We start from the raw sequence: 17,004 nt of genomic DNA on the forward strand, positions 1-17,004 counted from the left end.
AGTGAGACCCTTTCTTCTATACTGCCTTTCCTCATTACCCATATTTAACCACTAGGTATTGGTTTAGTTCCTAATTTTAATTTTTTTTTGCATGTATGTGTGTGTATTTGGATATGCATGTTCACATCCATGTGCAGGTGTGTGGAGGCCTGAGCTTGACATTGCCTTGAACTGCCCTCTAGTGAGCTGGGTCCACTGAACTAAGAACTTGACCCTGGCTAGTCCAGCCAGCTGGCTTGCCCCAGGGGTCCTTTCTTCTGCCTTCTGAGTACTAGGGTTCCAGGCAGCCACAAAGTGTGGCTTTTACATGGCTGCTGGGATCTGAATTTGGGTCTCCATGCTTGTGTGGCAAGTGCTTCACCCACAGCACAACCAGTGGAGTATGCACTGTGACACATACTCCAGCCCAGTGTGTCTTCTTAGAGCTTCTCTACCCATACGTGAACTCTTGTGTAGGTGTGCTGATGTATGTGCTGCTGTGTTCCTCTCTTGTGTCTTTGGCCTCAAGATCTCACTCTCCCTCATCCTGTGCTCAGAGTTGATGCTCTTCTTTACAGTCTGTTCTTCCTGTCCCATTCCTGTCCATGAGAAAATGTGCCATCTGGGAGCTCAGCAGCCCTAGCGAGCTCAGGTCTACCATTGTTGGTGAATGGTGCTGCATTTTTCTGTCCCTACTTTGAGGACTGCTCTAGACCCAACCCCACAGGGATTTTTCAGGAAATGCCAGTGTAGCTATTGATAACCTTTGTTCTGGAGACCTGCAACCTGGAAGAGAGAACTCTACCCATTCTGCCCATCTCCATCAGGTGACCTTAGAGCCTGCTCCAGACAATGTGTCCTTAAAGTGTACCATACTGTCCTCTCTGGCCCCGTCTTCATGTTGTCCTGAGATAACACTTTGAAGGGAAAGCCAGCGGAACCAGAGCAAATGAGATGCCACTGGAAGATGTTGGAAACAGGAGGACTTGGAGGGTGATGTGTACCTCTGCTGGCCAGCCATCCTTTTATAAAAGGCAGTGGGAGGAGTCATCAGAACCCTTGCAAAGCATGACAAGAATGTCTCTGTTGTTTCTGAAGCTTATCAGATTAATGGTCTTTTGGTTTCACTCTAAAATTTTGTATCATGGAAACACATATGTATTCCATTGTTTGTAATAAAAGATATATGCAGGCTTCACAGGTAGGCATATATTTAACAATATTTTTTAAACTTAGATCTAAAATAGGGCTTTAAATTTTTTAAATGTAGTTTTCTGTTATATAAACTTTTAGAAAATAGAATTTTTAGTTACTGATAAAAACAGGGTTCTGAAATGTATAGGTGCTAAATTTACAGAACATGTTTTACTCACTTATTTACTGAGTTGTTTCAAGATTCCTAGTGGCTATCAGAAACCTCAGTAGTGTCGAACCAGTGTGTTGAGTGCTGCTTCTGTATACTGAACCATCATCCATCTACTTGTTACTTTTTTAGATATACATACCCATGATAAAGTTTAATTTGACACACTATCAATATGAAAAAGAATAATTGTAACAGTGCACTGTAATGAAGATTGCCTAATACATCATTCATTATGTCTGGAGTGTTGCGTTGACTATTCTCTTAACATAGTTGACAATTCTAACTGAAGCTGTGCATGACAGAAGGGCATGACAAAAATCATGACAGAAGGGCAACCATGATTTTATTGGGTAGAGCGCTATGTGTGTTTTAGTAAATGTAGTTGATCTGGACTAACAGTTATCTTAGTATGTAAGTATTAAGCATAATTTACCTCTTTGCCCCAGTTTTCAGCTTCATTGTATTTGTGTTCATTGTAAGTGAAGGCCTCTGATGTAATGAAAAGACCTTCTCTAACATGCTCACCAGTTTCTCTAGCTGGAGCAAGTGAGCAGGTTGAGTTAGCCTGAGGAAGTGACCTGATCACCTGATGAAAGAGGGCAGCAAACCCAAACTTGAAATCAACCAACAGAAGAGCCTCAGCCTATTTAGAGAAGTGGTTCTTAAAGATATACTAGTAATTTTTAAATTTTGGGTATGTGTGTGGTACAAGAGGTAAGAAGTATTAGATCCCTTGGAGCTGGAGTACAGGTGGTTTGGGGTCACTAGTCCTGTGTGTTGAGCCATCTCTTTAGCCCACAGAGGTTTTGTTGTTGGTTTTTGTTGTTGTTGTTGTTGTTTTTGTGGTTGTTTTTAAATGTTTGAGTGCTTGCCTGCGTATGTGTGTGTATATATGTATCACGTGTATTCCTGGTGTCCAGTGAGCCAGAAGACAGTGCTGGATCCCTTAGAACTGAAGTTACAGGATGGCTGTGAGCTGCCATGTGGGTCTGGGAGCCCAAGCTGCGTCCTGGAAGAGCAGCAGATGCTGTTCATCACTGAGCCTTCTCCCCAGCCTTCCTCATCCCTCTTTTAGAACCTTTATTGTGCTGTTGTGCTTACTCTGGAGGAAGAAGAACCCATGTATATTACTTGCAGTGTTTCTGGACCACAGAAAATCCTCTATAGTTCTGTGATAGCTATATGCCAGATGTTGGGCATCAGGGGGGAAAGGTCAAATGTAGACTGAGTTTCTGCACACAGACCTCCTCGCATGTTCATGTGTGATTGATTTGTAGGCCATGGATCAAATTATTTTATTAATTCAGGTTCTGAGCAATTGTACTTTTTCATTTCTAGTGTTTCAAAAAAAAAGTGTGTAACAGAAAAGCAGTCTTTGCTGCTGTAATTATTAATCTCGAGATGCACTGTCCCTGCTAAGCCTCCAGGTTCTGACTTGGGAATGACTGATGATGTATGTACACATGCAAACTCATTATTTTCTGAGTTCTGAACATCTGTTCCTCCAGAACCCTGCCCTTGCTGGGGGTCTCTCAGACTCCATTCTTGTCTGACGGGTGGGCAGTTGATTGAATCAGTCACCTGGGTGGATGATATTAAAATCCTAGGTCCTGGAACTCACCTCAAACTACCAACTCAGGATCTGCGTATGTGGAATGGAAGGTAAAAATCTTACTCAGATGAAAGCAACAAGTACTTTTTATTGAGTTAATTTCTTTCTTTTTTTTTTTTTCATGAGGACTATGTAGTTTAATGAGGAGATACTTTTTCTGGCTTGAGGGATCTAAAAAGAAATAAAATATGAAGTCTGTCTTGAAATACAGACAGCATTTTGATAGATGGAATAGAAAATGCATGGAAGAAGAGCATCCTTAAAAGGTAGAACAGGAAAGAACAGAGACAAAATCTGCTGATTACAAAGATCACCCAGAGTGTTTTAGATTTGTATTTGACCAGGTTGGAACTTTATGCAAGGAAAATTTACAAAGTGGTCATGGGGTTTACTAGGAAAAAAATAATACTTATACTTTCTAAGGGACTAAACATAAATGTATCAATTAGCTAATGATTTGGACCATTCAGGGAAACCAAAATCAAAGACTAAATATAGCAAAATAAAAATTCCAGCTTCAGAGAAATAGTAGGAAATTCATTCAGCTTGAAAGCTCCCTGAGGTGGCTCAAAGACTAAAGAGAGGAGCACAGGAACCAAAAGACAGGGTGTTACAGGGAACTGTGGCTCTAGGACTCTAACACATTTCTCTCATGTTTTTTTTTTTTTTTTGCCCTGTTTTTGTTGTACTTGCTTACAATAGGTAAGTCTTACAAATCTTGTAGTCTGAACATTATATACATTTATTTTTGTGATGTCAATGAGAGGGTAGCCTCTTGTTTGTTTTAACATCAATAAACGAAGGAGATAGCTTTGATTGATGTGGCTTCAATCAAATGACCACACTAGTCCTATCACATGACAATGGGAAAGGGTCAAGACCTATGGTGTCATGACCACTCTGTAATAACCGAGAAAGCTCTGTAGACAATGTCATAACCATTTAACTCATCACATCATGCTGAGTCAGTTCTTTCATCAATTAATTCACTTGTTTTATTTCTTTGACATTCATCTTCTAGACAATGGAGGGCATTACAGGAATTTTATGGAGCTAACACCCATAGCAAGGACAAGATATTACTATCCCCATTGTGAGTTGGAATGAGAAAGAGATGCTTCTATAACCATTAAACCAAAGTGGCAAAACCTGGAGAGGGAACTGACTTGACGAGAAAAGGAAAGCAAGTCTACAGAGTCCTCAGGGGACATAGCTCAGGCGATGCCTTAGAAAACACAGTTCAAACTGAGATTGAAGTGAGGGCTGCCAGAGTCAAATCGTTTATCCAGGGAGAGAGGGAAGAGTGAGGCAGTGTTAGCTGGATTTGGCACTCCAGGATAAAAACTAGACTAAATGAGAAACCACACTATAAAATATTAATAATATTGTAGAAACAATAGTTTCCTACCTTAACTTTTAACTTGACACTGCCTAGAGTCTCTTGAGAAGGGAATCTCAATTGAGGGGATGCCAAGATAAGAGCTCGCCTGTGAGCCTGTCTGTGGGGGATTGCCTTGATTGTTAATTAACGTAGGAAAGCCCAGCCCACTGAGGGCAGCATTATTCCCTGGACAGGTATAGACCAGATCCTGGACTATATAAGAGAGTTAGCTAGATATGAGCCTGTGGGCCAGCAAATAAACAGCATCTATTATGGTTTCTGTTACATCTCTTTGATGGCAGAGCAAGGTCCATGTTTGGAGGTAATGTAGTGTTGAGTTAATTTCTGTATTGAGTTGTTCACCTTCTATTCGTTGGTAGATGTATACAGTATTTCCAGTCGTACATAGAGTACTAGCTCATTTTCTACTACTGTAATGAAATTGATCTGAGACAGGTCAGTTTTATAAAGAAAAAAGTTTATTTAATCTCACATTTGGAAACTAGAATTCAAGACTAGAAGTCTAGGTGGCTGTGTTAGTTTCTAGCAAGGGCCTGACAGTGGCGTGGGAAAGGTTCACAAACCAGCCTGGAAGCCAGAGAGCCTGGGCTTGCATAATTCCGCCTGTGGACACGATCCACTCAACTAAAGACCGTCCCTTCAGCCCCACCTCCCATCCTGGGCATCAAGCATTTGGTGTATACAACCAAACATATCCAAACCATAACACACGGTTAGCATTTTGGCCACAGTTGTCACTGTGTGGCATTTGGCAGCCTTAGCAAAATGTGTGGCATCTTCTACCGTCTCCAGTTAGTGAGACAGCCTGAATGTTCCTGTACAGCGTCCCCTCGGTGAAGGATAACTCCTGCATGCTTTCACCTTTCTAGTAGTTTTGTTTTGTGTTAGAGTCTGTGTGTGTGTTTATGTTTATGTGTGTGTGTTTATGTTTATGTGTGTGTGTGTGTATGAATGTGTGATGCAGAGGTCAGAGGACCACTCTGGGAGTGGTTCTCTTTCCATTTGTAGGAGGGTTCCAGGATCGAACCCAGATTGGCATGCATCTTGGGCGACAGGCGGCTTTACCTGCTTAGCACCCCAGAGCCCATTATCTAGGTGTTTGTAATGGCAGGGCTTTGTATATCTCATCTAACATGCTCCCAAAAGCCAAGTTGGTCAGTAACTTTTTTTTTTTTTTAAGCAGTCCTGGAATTTATATCTAGGATCTCATGCACACTAGGCAGGACTCTGCTGCTAAGCTACAGTCCCAGCCTACGTGACTACTTGTTACGACACTGCAGTCTGAACACACTTGGCTAAAGATACCTTCACTGTTGTTTCTGCAGTAGGAATCTGGGATTTGGTAACCCGGTCCTTTATCTTCTTCCTAGCCTCAGTGCCACTTATGTTTTATCCACATTAGTTGACACTTGTGATCCAACAGTTAGCATTTAAAAGTATTGTTGAGGGGCTGGAGAGATGGCTCAGTGGTGAAGAGCACTTACTGCTCTTCTAGAGGTTCTGAGTTCAATGACACACAAGCACCTCCAAGTCCAGTTACAAGGAGGGCATCCCACACCTTGGTCTCTGCAGGCAAAATACACTCACATGCACATGTCCACCTCTTGCCACATACACGCACGCACATACATAAAAGTGAGTTTAAAAAGCAGGATCTGTAACCATGCAGAGTAATAGTGGTTGTTTGGATAGAAAGCTTTTATTTTTAGTCTTGTTGATATGGCTAAAGTCCGTTTTGAATTCCAGAAATCAAATAAGTCTTTGAACTCGCTCATGCTTGCTGGAACTGCTCTTCTGTTTCACCATCCACAAATGATTTTCCAGGACTCTATCCAGTCACTATCTGCTAACTGCATTTTTTTAGAGTTACTGTGATCATCTCTATTTTTCCTCTCTTCTATTTTGAAGATCATATGGTCCCAGAAACTTTGATCTTTAATTATCTAGCTTCTAGAAGCGAAGCGAAGAGCCATTGAGATTAACTCTAGAAAAGTGAGGCTGTGAAAAAGACTTGTCAGGGAGCTGGGGAGTCCTCAGGGATCCAGGCCATTTGGAAATGTGCTCTTGCCTCCAGTCTCTGTCCTGAGCATATATCCTCTGCTCTCTGTTCTTGGCTGTCTGTTCCTTACATTGCCTGTTTCCTCAGAACCCTCCCCTCCCCCCCCCCCCGTCCTGCCAGCTGTGCTACTGGCACCATCTGATGGCATCATTCTCATGGAGTCATGTAGGCTGCTCAGGGTGCTTCTCAGTGCTTCCAGTGTCACACTTTAATAAAAAACAGCCTTTATTAGCCATGTGTGGCTATTAAAATCTAAACTGAAATAGACCAAACTCTCTCTGCTGGTACTGTAAAACACTGATGAGATACCAAATTAAACCTAAACAGATACCTACGTGTAGTGTCCATGAATTAGAAGGTAGCCTGGCAGAGACAGTTCTACCAAATTAATCAGGAGATTAAGTGCACTTTCCATTAAAAAAAGAAAAGGAGTGTATGTGTGTCTGAATATGAAAAAAAAAAAAGCTTATTTAAAAATCACACAGAAAGCAAAACACTTAATATAGCCAAAAAATTCTGGAAAAGTTAGGGGAATGAAAGCAAGGATCCATACAGAGTGTAAAAAGCAAGGATCCACAAAACAAAGGATCCATCTAGAGTGTAGAAACGAAACCACACAGAGGCCAGCTGTTCACAAAGGCAGTGACGTGCAGGAGGATTGTCTTTTTAATGAGTGGAGTCACGACAGTTAGGTGTTGGCATGAAAAGAAAGCACAATCCATTAAAGAAAATGAGATAAATGAGACAAATCCAGAAGGTTTGCTGCGTGCCTTAGCTTGCTAGGGCTGCCATAACAAAGTAGCACAGTCCCCAGGCAGCTGGAGTGTGCTGTCAAAGTGCTGGCAGGGTTGGTTTTCCCAAGCTTGCAGGTGGCCGGCTGCCTTCCCTCTGTGCCTTCACCATCCATTTCTCTGTGTGCCTGTGATCTTAGTGTGAATTAGAGCTGACCTGTACAGTCTCATTTAACCTTAGTTATGTCTTTAAACTACTTGTCTCCAAATATGGTCATTTTCTAAGATGTGATATTTGTGTGGGTGCCAAGAAACTTCAATCACAGGAAGAATGTTGGTTCACTTCTTGGCCAACTCCGCTGCTTCAGCATATACATGGTCGTGGGTAGGCGTGCACAAGTTAGCCCAAACATTCCCCTCAAATAAATGACAAGCTGTATCTAAACTGTGTAGAGAAAACTCAGATGTCAATAAAAAAATAACATAGTTAAAACATGGGCAAAGCAGATGATCTGGTCTGTGCAGTTGAGTTGGCCAAGAAGAGGACCATTATTTTTTTTTCCCTTGGGGGTTCAGACTTTATTGGTTCAACCAGAAATAGCAAAAGCAATGTAACTATTATTCCATGGGCGTTATCCACAGACATGAATAGCACCTTTCGAAAAAAAAACCATTATTCTTGTGGTCAAAGATGCTTGGCACCCACACAAATATCACATGCTTATCACAATGGTGGATGTGAGCTTTTCTGTTGTGGCTCAGACAGACCAGACCTGGACCGTGGCCCTGAATGTCCATACCTTCCTGTAGAATACAGAGCACTGTGATTTCAAGTCCAACTGCTTTGAGCCCACAGCCTCGGCAGAAGCTGTGTTTGTGTCTAAAGTGAAGCAGATGCAGCAGAACATTAAGCCCAGGAACAGTTGATGCTACAGCCTTAGGAGGGAGACCGCGCTGTGGTTGTAGGTGTGTGCAGGCCACCTCCCAAGGTGAAGAACTGAAACTCAGAGCTGTCTCGATTGGAAGAAATGTGTGCTGCTGACTGTTGCACATGCAGATGTTTGGGTGGTTGGTTGTTGCTGTTAAAAAACTCATCTGTCAAAAATAAAAAAAATAAAAATAAAACATGGGCAAAGGACTAGAAGATAGACACTTCACCAAAGGATGGCAGATAAGAACAAAAATAGGTGTTAGGTGTCGTAGACAATTAGGAAAATGCAAATTGAAGGCTCTGTGAGATATCACTGCATCTTTTAGCCATCCATTGTAATGACTAATGCAAAGAAGGACATCTAGAATCCTCATGGTACTACTGGGAACAAGTAATGGTTCCATCTAAAAAGAGTTTGTCAGTTTCTTAGAGTGTTAAACATGTACTTCCCTTAGATGACTGAGTCCCGTGCCCTAGTGTTTGTATAGCCTAGCCTGAACATGGGTGTTTATAGGAACTCTGTTCCTATTTGCCAAAAGTTGAAAACAGCCCTGATGTCCTTCATACTGTAGTTGCAGCATATTTCAGGCCCTGAGTTCAGTTCTCAGATCTGGAGGGGTGTGTATGTATATAGACGCCCAAGTAAACAACAAAAACCCAATTTGTTCCTGTCAGGAAATGCGCTGACCGGTAAGTGGGTAAGCAGAAATAGAATCTAAATTCCAACAGAAAGGAACGAACTAATGGCACCTGCAACAGCTCAATGCAAGAAGCAGCTCAAGAGCCTGTACCATGTACTCATGGCATTCCACAGGACAGGCCTGAGGTGGCACTGGGCGTGACTTCTCTAGTAGATTTCGTGGCAGTGGAACTTTTCTGTGTCCTGATGGTCATGATGGCATCTGTGTGTGTTTTAAAGCTATACTCTACCAACCACAATCCATGTTATTGTCAGCTTAAAAAAATTTAAAAAAAAAAGTCTTAAATGTTTATTGCATATCACATACAGTTGATAGCTAACAACTGAGCATAGGTACAGGTAGCATAGAGTTCTCATATCAGACAGTGAAGATGTAAAACTAGTGCTGTTTTACTAGGTAGGTCAGTGGACTGTATGATCTCCATCTCAGCTATTGATTTTTTTCTGTCATTGTATAAGAAAGCAGCCATTGACAGTGTTTAAGCAAATGAGCATGGCTGTATACTATTAAAGCTTTACTTATAAAAACAGGCATATTTGCTTATTCTTAGAAAATCTGATTGTCCTGAATCATTTCTTCATGCTAATTCGAGGGTTTCAAGTAGGATGACCTTAAATCATTAAAACTGCATAGAACATAATTTTCATACTTGTAAAAGTATGAAAGCACACTGTAAATAGTAATGATAGACAGTAGACATACAGGAAGATTGTCCTGAGCAAACCAGGGATATTTGCCACCCTGTCATTCTCCTGTGAACTGGTTTCCTTTGCAGTGGCCTTATACCTGGAGCAGTGAGCTGTGGAAAAACAAACAAGAATATTCCTCAGGACTGAGGATAGACTGCCCATTTCCTTCTGAAGGGCGAATGTGTCACACCCAGTGGTTATCCTCCCCTAGTGCTCAGGGTAGTCAGCGCTCTGTTTTGTTTTCCTCGTCGGCCTTTAAAACTCAAACTCCTCTCTGTGCCTTTTCTCCCATTCCTTTTCTATGTTATACACTTCCTGTCTTTCAAATCTCAGTAAGAATGGCGTCATCTTCAGGAAGCCATCAGACCTAGAAGCTGAGTTCCATCTTGTAAAGCTCAAATGGAGCAGGTGTTTGTGGCCATGTCCTCAGAAGTAGCCTGGTGATGGCAGGTTCAGATTCCTGGGGCCCACTTGAAATCTCTTGATTCACAGTGAATGCCAATTTTTGTTTGTTTGTTTGTTTTGTATTTAAACATATGGTTTTTATGTAGCCTGCCATCTGGGTTACTATTTGGAGTCTGTTTGAATAAATTTGTTATAAACGGTGTTTTAGGAAGAATCTTAGAAATAGTATCTTCTGTCTTCTTGTTTCTGCATAGGGTAGAATGGGTCAGAAAGATGGTGCAGTGCCCATTGCCTGCCCCAATTCATCCTGTGGCTTAGTGCATTCTTGGCTGTCATTTCATACCCCCTTTTTCATGTTCATATTGAACATCCTCTTCTACAGAGTAAGTGCATTCTGACCAGCAAGGGTCAGTTTTTCACCAAAAACAGCTGACCTTGACTGCCTTCCTGTAGTACCTGGGACACTCCTCATCCCTGCTGATGCTGATGCTGATCCCTCATCAGTTGTGCTGCTTACTGTATTCCTACATGCAGAGGACCTTTCTCATACTTGAACTTAAGTCAGGAGTGTGAAATCAGCCCTGGAAACTGTTTTCCCAAACTCATCTAATCTAAAAGCCTCCCACAGATTTCCAAGCAAATCTGAAATCAAGAATTTTCAAGAGCTCCTGTAAACTGAGGTTAATTCTAAATCTGCAGGATTTTTACCAGGCCCTTTGCAGTTTGAGAAAGACTTAGGGCCTGCAAGAATGTGGGAGGCTGTGGAGTGCCTAAGTGAAAGTAAGTTAAGAAGACAGGGCCAAGATAACCTAGGCCTAGCTCTAAAGCTTGGGACCTAGCTATATGAGGTCTGGGATTAGGCCCAAAGGTGGCAGCTGGGGTAGAAGTATGGCTAGTACTGGGGAACCACAGCCTGTTTGGGTTGGCCAGAGCATAAAGTAAAATTTTGGGAGTGAGTAGAAAGATAGGTGGGGGCCAGATAATATAGGGTTTTATTGAAGTTAAAAATACTGTTTCAAACTTCATATTGATATGAACAAGAATGAAGTTGGGAACTCCCTGTGGTGCAACCACCGTACAGAAAGTTACTAAAAGTGGATCATTGACCTTGATATAAGGGTGTAAACTAAAGACTGTTGGCAAAGAGATCTGTGGCTCCAGCTTTCTTAACTATCAAGAAAAACAGAGGTGACAACACGTAAGACAACACATAGGTTTTATTTTGACAAAGTCAAAATTAGTTAGTGCATCAAGGAAATAAAGGCAGGCCGCGTGGCCCCATTGCAGTGTGCTTGCCTGCTGTTCCAGGGAGACAGTGAGGGAAATGACAGTTGCTCATAAAGTGAGAAAATGTGCAGTGTGCAGCTTCAGGTGTTACACTTGACAGCATCTTAAATGCATAAGCTCCGTAGGCTGGTGCACACCTGTAATCCCCGACCTCTAGAGCAGGTGGACATCCCCTCGTGAGCTAAAGTAGCACAGGAACAGATTCTCAAGAATGTCGGGGAGACTCCGGTGTATGTGTTGGTAATAATATAAGACGCTATAGCTGTTTTAGAGAAATCTTGGCAGCTCGTCACACTGTCAGACCCAGAATATTATACAGCCCAACATTCTGTGGTATGTTTAACATAATATTTGAGTGTGTGCTAAGTAGTATTTATAACAGACACTATAGAAGGAACCATGTGTTTTAGGTACTTTTCTTGTCACTGTGACCAAACACTTGACAAGAAGCAGCTTACAGGAGAGGAAGTTTTATTTTGGCTCATGGTTGGATGGGACGTGATCCCTCGTGGCTAGGAAGGTAGCTCCATGATGTTGGAGGCACGGACCTGTGGCTTATCATGTCGAACCTCAGAACAACAGGGAATGTCATCTGGCTTCCTCCTCTCTGCTTGTGTCTCATCTGAGGCCTCAGCTGGTGGGATGGTGTTACCTACAAGCAGGTCTTCTTCCTCATTTGCTCTCTGGAAACATTCACAGACATGCCCAGAGTGTGTCTCCTCAGGGGTTCTAGGTCCAGTCGACACTGAAGATTAGCTGCCACTCTGTATCCTTCAACTGAGGAGTGGACAAACAAAGTGTATTCTTGTGCAGTGGAATGTTACTTGGCAGCAATACCCACGTGAATCTGAAAACATACGGAGGAAAAGAAACCTGTTACCAGGGACTACAAATTGTTCCGTTCCATTTCCTGAAATGTCTGGAAGACTCAAATCCACAGGGAAGGAACTGAGAACAAGGTAGGAATGACAGCTAGTAGATTGAGGGTTTTTGTTGGTTTTGGTTTTTTGTGATGGTGGTGGTGGTGTGAGGAAAATGTTCTAAAGCTCAGTAGTGATGGAGCTCCCTGACTTCTAAATATGTGAAAGGCACACCCAGTAAGTCTGGAATGAAAGGTGAAGTTCATGGTATGTGGATTCTAACCGAAAGCTGTCAGAGACAAGGTATAGATGCTCAGAACAGTTCACTTCAATTTCTACCTTGAGGTATGAAAAAAATCTGTTATTAATACTTTTTAAAACAAAAGTTCATACTGTTACTATCTTATAATGCTAACCTTGCTTATTTGAAAAATAAATTATTTGAGCTGAATCAAAAATAGTAAATCCAGAATAAATACTAGAGATAATTTTGACCTGACTCTGGAATAAGTGATTTTTTTTGTAAAGGTAGGGTTTTGCTACACAGCCCAACTGCACTCTGCTACTGCCTCAGCATCTCAGTTGCTGGCATCTCACACCTGCAATCACCACTATGTACTCATGTTCATATGCTCTAACATTTTTTTCATGTATAACATGGCTTCTGAGGAGGAAAGGCTCAGAAATGGAAGTTTCCTTTTTTGTTTTTTGTTTTAGACCCTCACATAGTGAAATATCTCAGTATTGCCAAATAACTGCACACTGAGAAACATTTCAGAAAGCAAGAAGAGCAGTAGCATCAGCTACCTGGCTTCTGCCCACTCTAGAACCTGAGTTTGGAACAGTTACCTTGTAGCAAGTTTTTGACAAACCTGAAACATATTAACAAGTCAGAGTAGTGAGGGACCTGAGAGGCTTAGGTCTCCTCTAACAGTTCACTGTCACAATTTCTCAGTTGAATATGGCTAGTGGAAAGAATTCTGAGTAAGTTAGCTTTTAGCCCAAGGACATGGTGTGCAGCAGCCATCTTGAACAGACATGTGTGGCTTTGTCAGGAAAGAGTGTGCCCTCCTGTGGTCACTGGGAGCAGGTCAATCAGCCTCACTTTGGCTTCACACTGTCCATGGCTCCATGGAAGAGCCACCCATACTCTGAATTTCTTTTCAATAATCACTGGAGACTTGTTAACAGGTCTGATTTCCTGATGCACAGAGTGTGAGAGCACTACCGTGTGTTATATGCAGATGCCTAGGAGGTGTGGCTGGAAGGGTGGCCTGTAAAGGAGCAGGATGTCAGAGCGGGTGCTGAGACCCTCCCTGTTCTGTGAGAAATCCTGTGGTGGGAGTTGGAGAGAGCCCTGTGTGTCCTCCAGGTACTCCCCACCCTTGTTTACAGATGCTGCCACAGTGATGTTCTGGGTTCCTCCTGGGTCGTCATTTGTGTAATATCTCATCCCGGAGAAAGGAACACAATTTATTCAGAGCTGTTGCAACGTCTGTCTCACTTAAAAGAAAGTAACTTTGGCTTGAACTGTCCAGATCTGGTTTCTGTCGCCTCCAAATGAGCATCATGAGTATTTATTGGTTATGAAGATTATACATTGAAGAATTTCTTAAAGATTTGTGTATATTTGCCTGCATGTATGTCTGTGCTGTGTGTGCCTACGAGGCCAGAAGAGGGCATTGAATCCTCTGGAAGAGGAATTACAAATGGTGGTAAGCCACCATGTAGGTGCTAGAAACTGAACTCAGCTTCTCTGGAAAAGCATCCATTGCTGAGCCATCTCTTCAACCACTAAAGAAATGTTTTAAAATGAATTTTCCTGCAAGTTGCTTTCATTTTTAAATTTGTATAGAGAATGTATTGGTTATTTTTCTTTATTATTTGCTTTAATAAAACACTGTGACTAAGGCCACTTAAAGAAGAAAATATTTAATTGGATTTGCTCTTCCAGGAGGTCAGAGTACATGATGGTAGAGTGAAGGCATGTGGCAAGAAAGCTGAGCGCTCACATCTCAAACCACAAGCAGGAGGCACCAGGTGCTCTAGGGTTGCGGGAGGCTTTGAAGCCTCAAAGCCCACCCCGCACGACACACCCCTCCTAATTCTTACCAAACAGCTGCCAACTGGGGATCCAGTATTTAAATGGCTGATAGTGGAATGGATAACATTCAAACTACCTCAGAAAGAATTTCTCTTTCTCTCTCAGCAGTCTCACTCTTTAAATTTTTATTTATTTATTACAGTTTATTCACTTTGTATCCCCGCTGCAGCCCCCTCCCTGGTCCCAGTCCCACCCACCCTTCCTCTTCTCTCCTATGCCCCTCCCCTAGTCATAGTGGAGGTTCTCCTTCCCTTCTATTTGATCCTAGCCTATCAGGTCTCATCAGGACTGGCTGCATTGTCCTCCTCTGGGCAGAGGGCACGAAACCTTATGGAAGAAGAGGGAGATAGATTCTCACTTTTTAACCCTGGAGTTTCCTTGAACTCATGGAGACACACCTGCCTCTCCATCCCATCAAGTAAAGCGCTAGGATTAAAGACATGTCCCGCCACAATGACTCAAAAAAAGGATGTGTGTTTGTGCATGTGTGCGTGTGTACAGTCCACATGTTGAGTGTTTGTGGTTGAGGTTGGAGTTGACATCGGTGTCTTCCTGTATCCCTTTCCAGCATACTTTTTGAAACAGGTCATCCTAATGCAGGGTTTACAGGCATGCACAGCTACACGCTGCTTTTCTGTGGGGCCAAGCAAGCACATCCCTTAGGGAGCCATCCCCCCAGCCTTTTGGGGAGAATGTGACTGTTGTATTGTTAGTGATGACTGCACTTCTGGTCTATCTGCTTGGATCCTTCGCTGGTTTTCATATGTGTGTGTTGGAGGTGAGGAGTACATGTGTTGGTGTGTGTGAGGTGTGTATGCTGCATGTGCATGCTTTTGTGTATGTGGACACGGTGTGTGAGGAGCATGTGGACTATGCACCTGTGTTCGGAGACCCAGATTTGGTGGCTGGAGTCCTCTTCTGTTGCTCTCCACCTCGTACCTTGAGGCAGGTTCCTCACTGAACCCAGAGTGTGCCGTGCCTGCTAGTCTGTCTGGCCAGCTTGCTCCAGGGACACCCTGCCTGGGCCTCAAGAGTGCTGCCTTTTCATTCCTGCTGGGAAGCTGAACTCTGTTCTCCTCTCACATTTGCAAAGCAAGTTCTTTACCCGTGAGAACCAGCCCCTTCCTGGTATTTTTAGTGCCTTGGTACTCTTAGAAGAGTTCCTTTGTTAACAGAATCTCATGTCAGGTGATGGACAGATCTTTCCAATCTGTCAATAAGAGAGTATTGCTGCTATTTGCTGGCCACACGATAAGATCTTCCTATAATCATGGAATTCCATGTACTTTTCCTTCTAGACTGGTGTAAAAATTTAAAAATGTCTTGAAAAATTCTGATGCAGTTATATAGTATCTTAAATTAGTAAAGATTTACTACCATTTTAAAATCCAAATTTAAAGATATTTTCTATTAGTTAGATAAACAGTTATAAATATCCAAAATCTACTATCTGATTTTTTTTGTTTTGTTTTGTTTTTAGGTAGGTGGCTGTAGCTCGGGTGGTATACAATTTTTAGCAATCCTCCTGGCTCCTCCTGAGTGCTTGGGTTGGTAGGCATATCCATCCCACCCAGTTTAGGAATTGGTCACTCGCTGTCCCTCCCTCCTTCCCTTTCTCCCTTTTTCCTTTTCTTCTTCCCTTCTCCCTCCCTCCCTTCCTCTTTCCCTCCCTTCCTTTTTTAGACACAAGATGTCATAGCCCAGGCTGTCCTTCCAGTTGCTCTGTAGTAACTGAGGGTGGCCTTGAACCTCCGATTCTTCCGCTGCCACCAGTGCAGTGTATTGCTGCAGCTCTAGGTCTGTACCACCATGCCTCCTTTGACCATGTTAGGGATGGAGCCCAGGGCCTCAGCGTGCCATGCAGCTACCCTACCAGCCCAGCCACATCCCCAGGCTCATTAATTGTTTTTTTTAATTAATTTTATTTTTCATAAGTGGCTTGTTTTGAATGCATTGATTTTACTAACAGCATGTGGATTTGAAGGGACATACGGAGGCTGCTTTCATAATTAGAGTTTAATTGAAGATTTTGATGCTAATCCTCTCCTTTCCCAGCCTTTTCATGAAGAGTTCTGTAGTTTAATGCTTGAAGGTATTAGGGATAGACTTCCTGGCTTTGAGTCCCAGTGTTCCTGCGTAGCCAGCTGTATGACCAGTGCACTTCTGTTTGCTTCCTCATTTGCAGCATGGAAATGATAACTGGTTTTTGTCTTATGAGTGCTGTGAGAACTGAGCGAGTTTCAGGCTGCTTAGAACAGTGCCCGGTTACTGCATGATTAAGTCTATACTGGGGTCAGTGCTGGGTTTCATTACAAAGAACACAGTGCTGCCTGTATGGAAATTAGATTGTAAATTTGAAAGTAAGTTGGTTTTAAAATACTTCTGTATGATTGAAAATAAACAATAACCTAAAATGTTCTTTTATACAGCTTTTTTTTTCATGATCTTTTTTTTTCTTCTTCTTTTAGGCACGGAATGTTAACACTGGAGAATTAGCAGCAATTAAAGTGATAAAATTGGAACCAGGTAAATTATTTACAGTTTGATGTTTCTTATTTCTACAAAGTCATTGGATATCATAGAGTAATTTTATTTTTTTATAGTTTGGTTTGTTCAAATGGTCTTTGTAAACTCAGGTTGGTTTTGAACCATTGATACTCCTACCTCAGCATCCCAAATCCTGAAATTATAGGCATAGCTGGCTAAAGCGTATCTTAACAATACTTGATTACCATTCTCTTTTTTCTCAGTGTTTTGTGTGGGAGAGGGATGGCTGTCTCCTCTTCCTTCCACCTCTCTGAGCCCAGCATACAGTTTGCTCAGGTTTTCCCAGAAAAATGATTGGTAACTCCAGGAAGGAGAGGAGGTCCTGAGGGGC

General features: G+C 42.3%; 1 protein-coding gene across 4 annotated transcripts in view; it reads left to right on the top strand.

The window, feature by feature from the left end:
• Map4k3 (mitogen-activated protein kinase kinase kinase kinase 3) overlaps nucleotides 1-17,004 on the top strand; it is a 143,164-nt gene that overhangs the window by 36,131 nt on the left and 90,029 nt on the right. For all 4 annotated transcript variants that reach the window (XM_060363879.1, XM_060363882.1, XM_060363884.1 and 1 more), the window contains exon 2: nucleotides 16,595-16,652. In XM_060363879.1, coding sequence (XP_060219862.1) covers nucleotides 16,595-16,652 — 58 coding nt within the window. The remainder of the gene's footprint in view (nucleotides 1-16,594; nucleotides 16,653-17,004) is intronic.

This window comes from Meriones unguiculatus, chromosome 1 (genome assembly GCF_030254825.1).
Source record: "Meriones unguiculatus strain TT.TT164.6M chromosome 1, Bangor_MerUng_6.1, whole genome shotgun sequence".
Lineage (NCBI taxonomy): Eukaryota > Metazoa > Chordata > Mammalia > Rodentia > Muridae > Meriones > Meriones unguiculatus.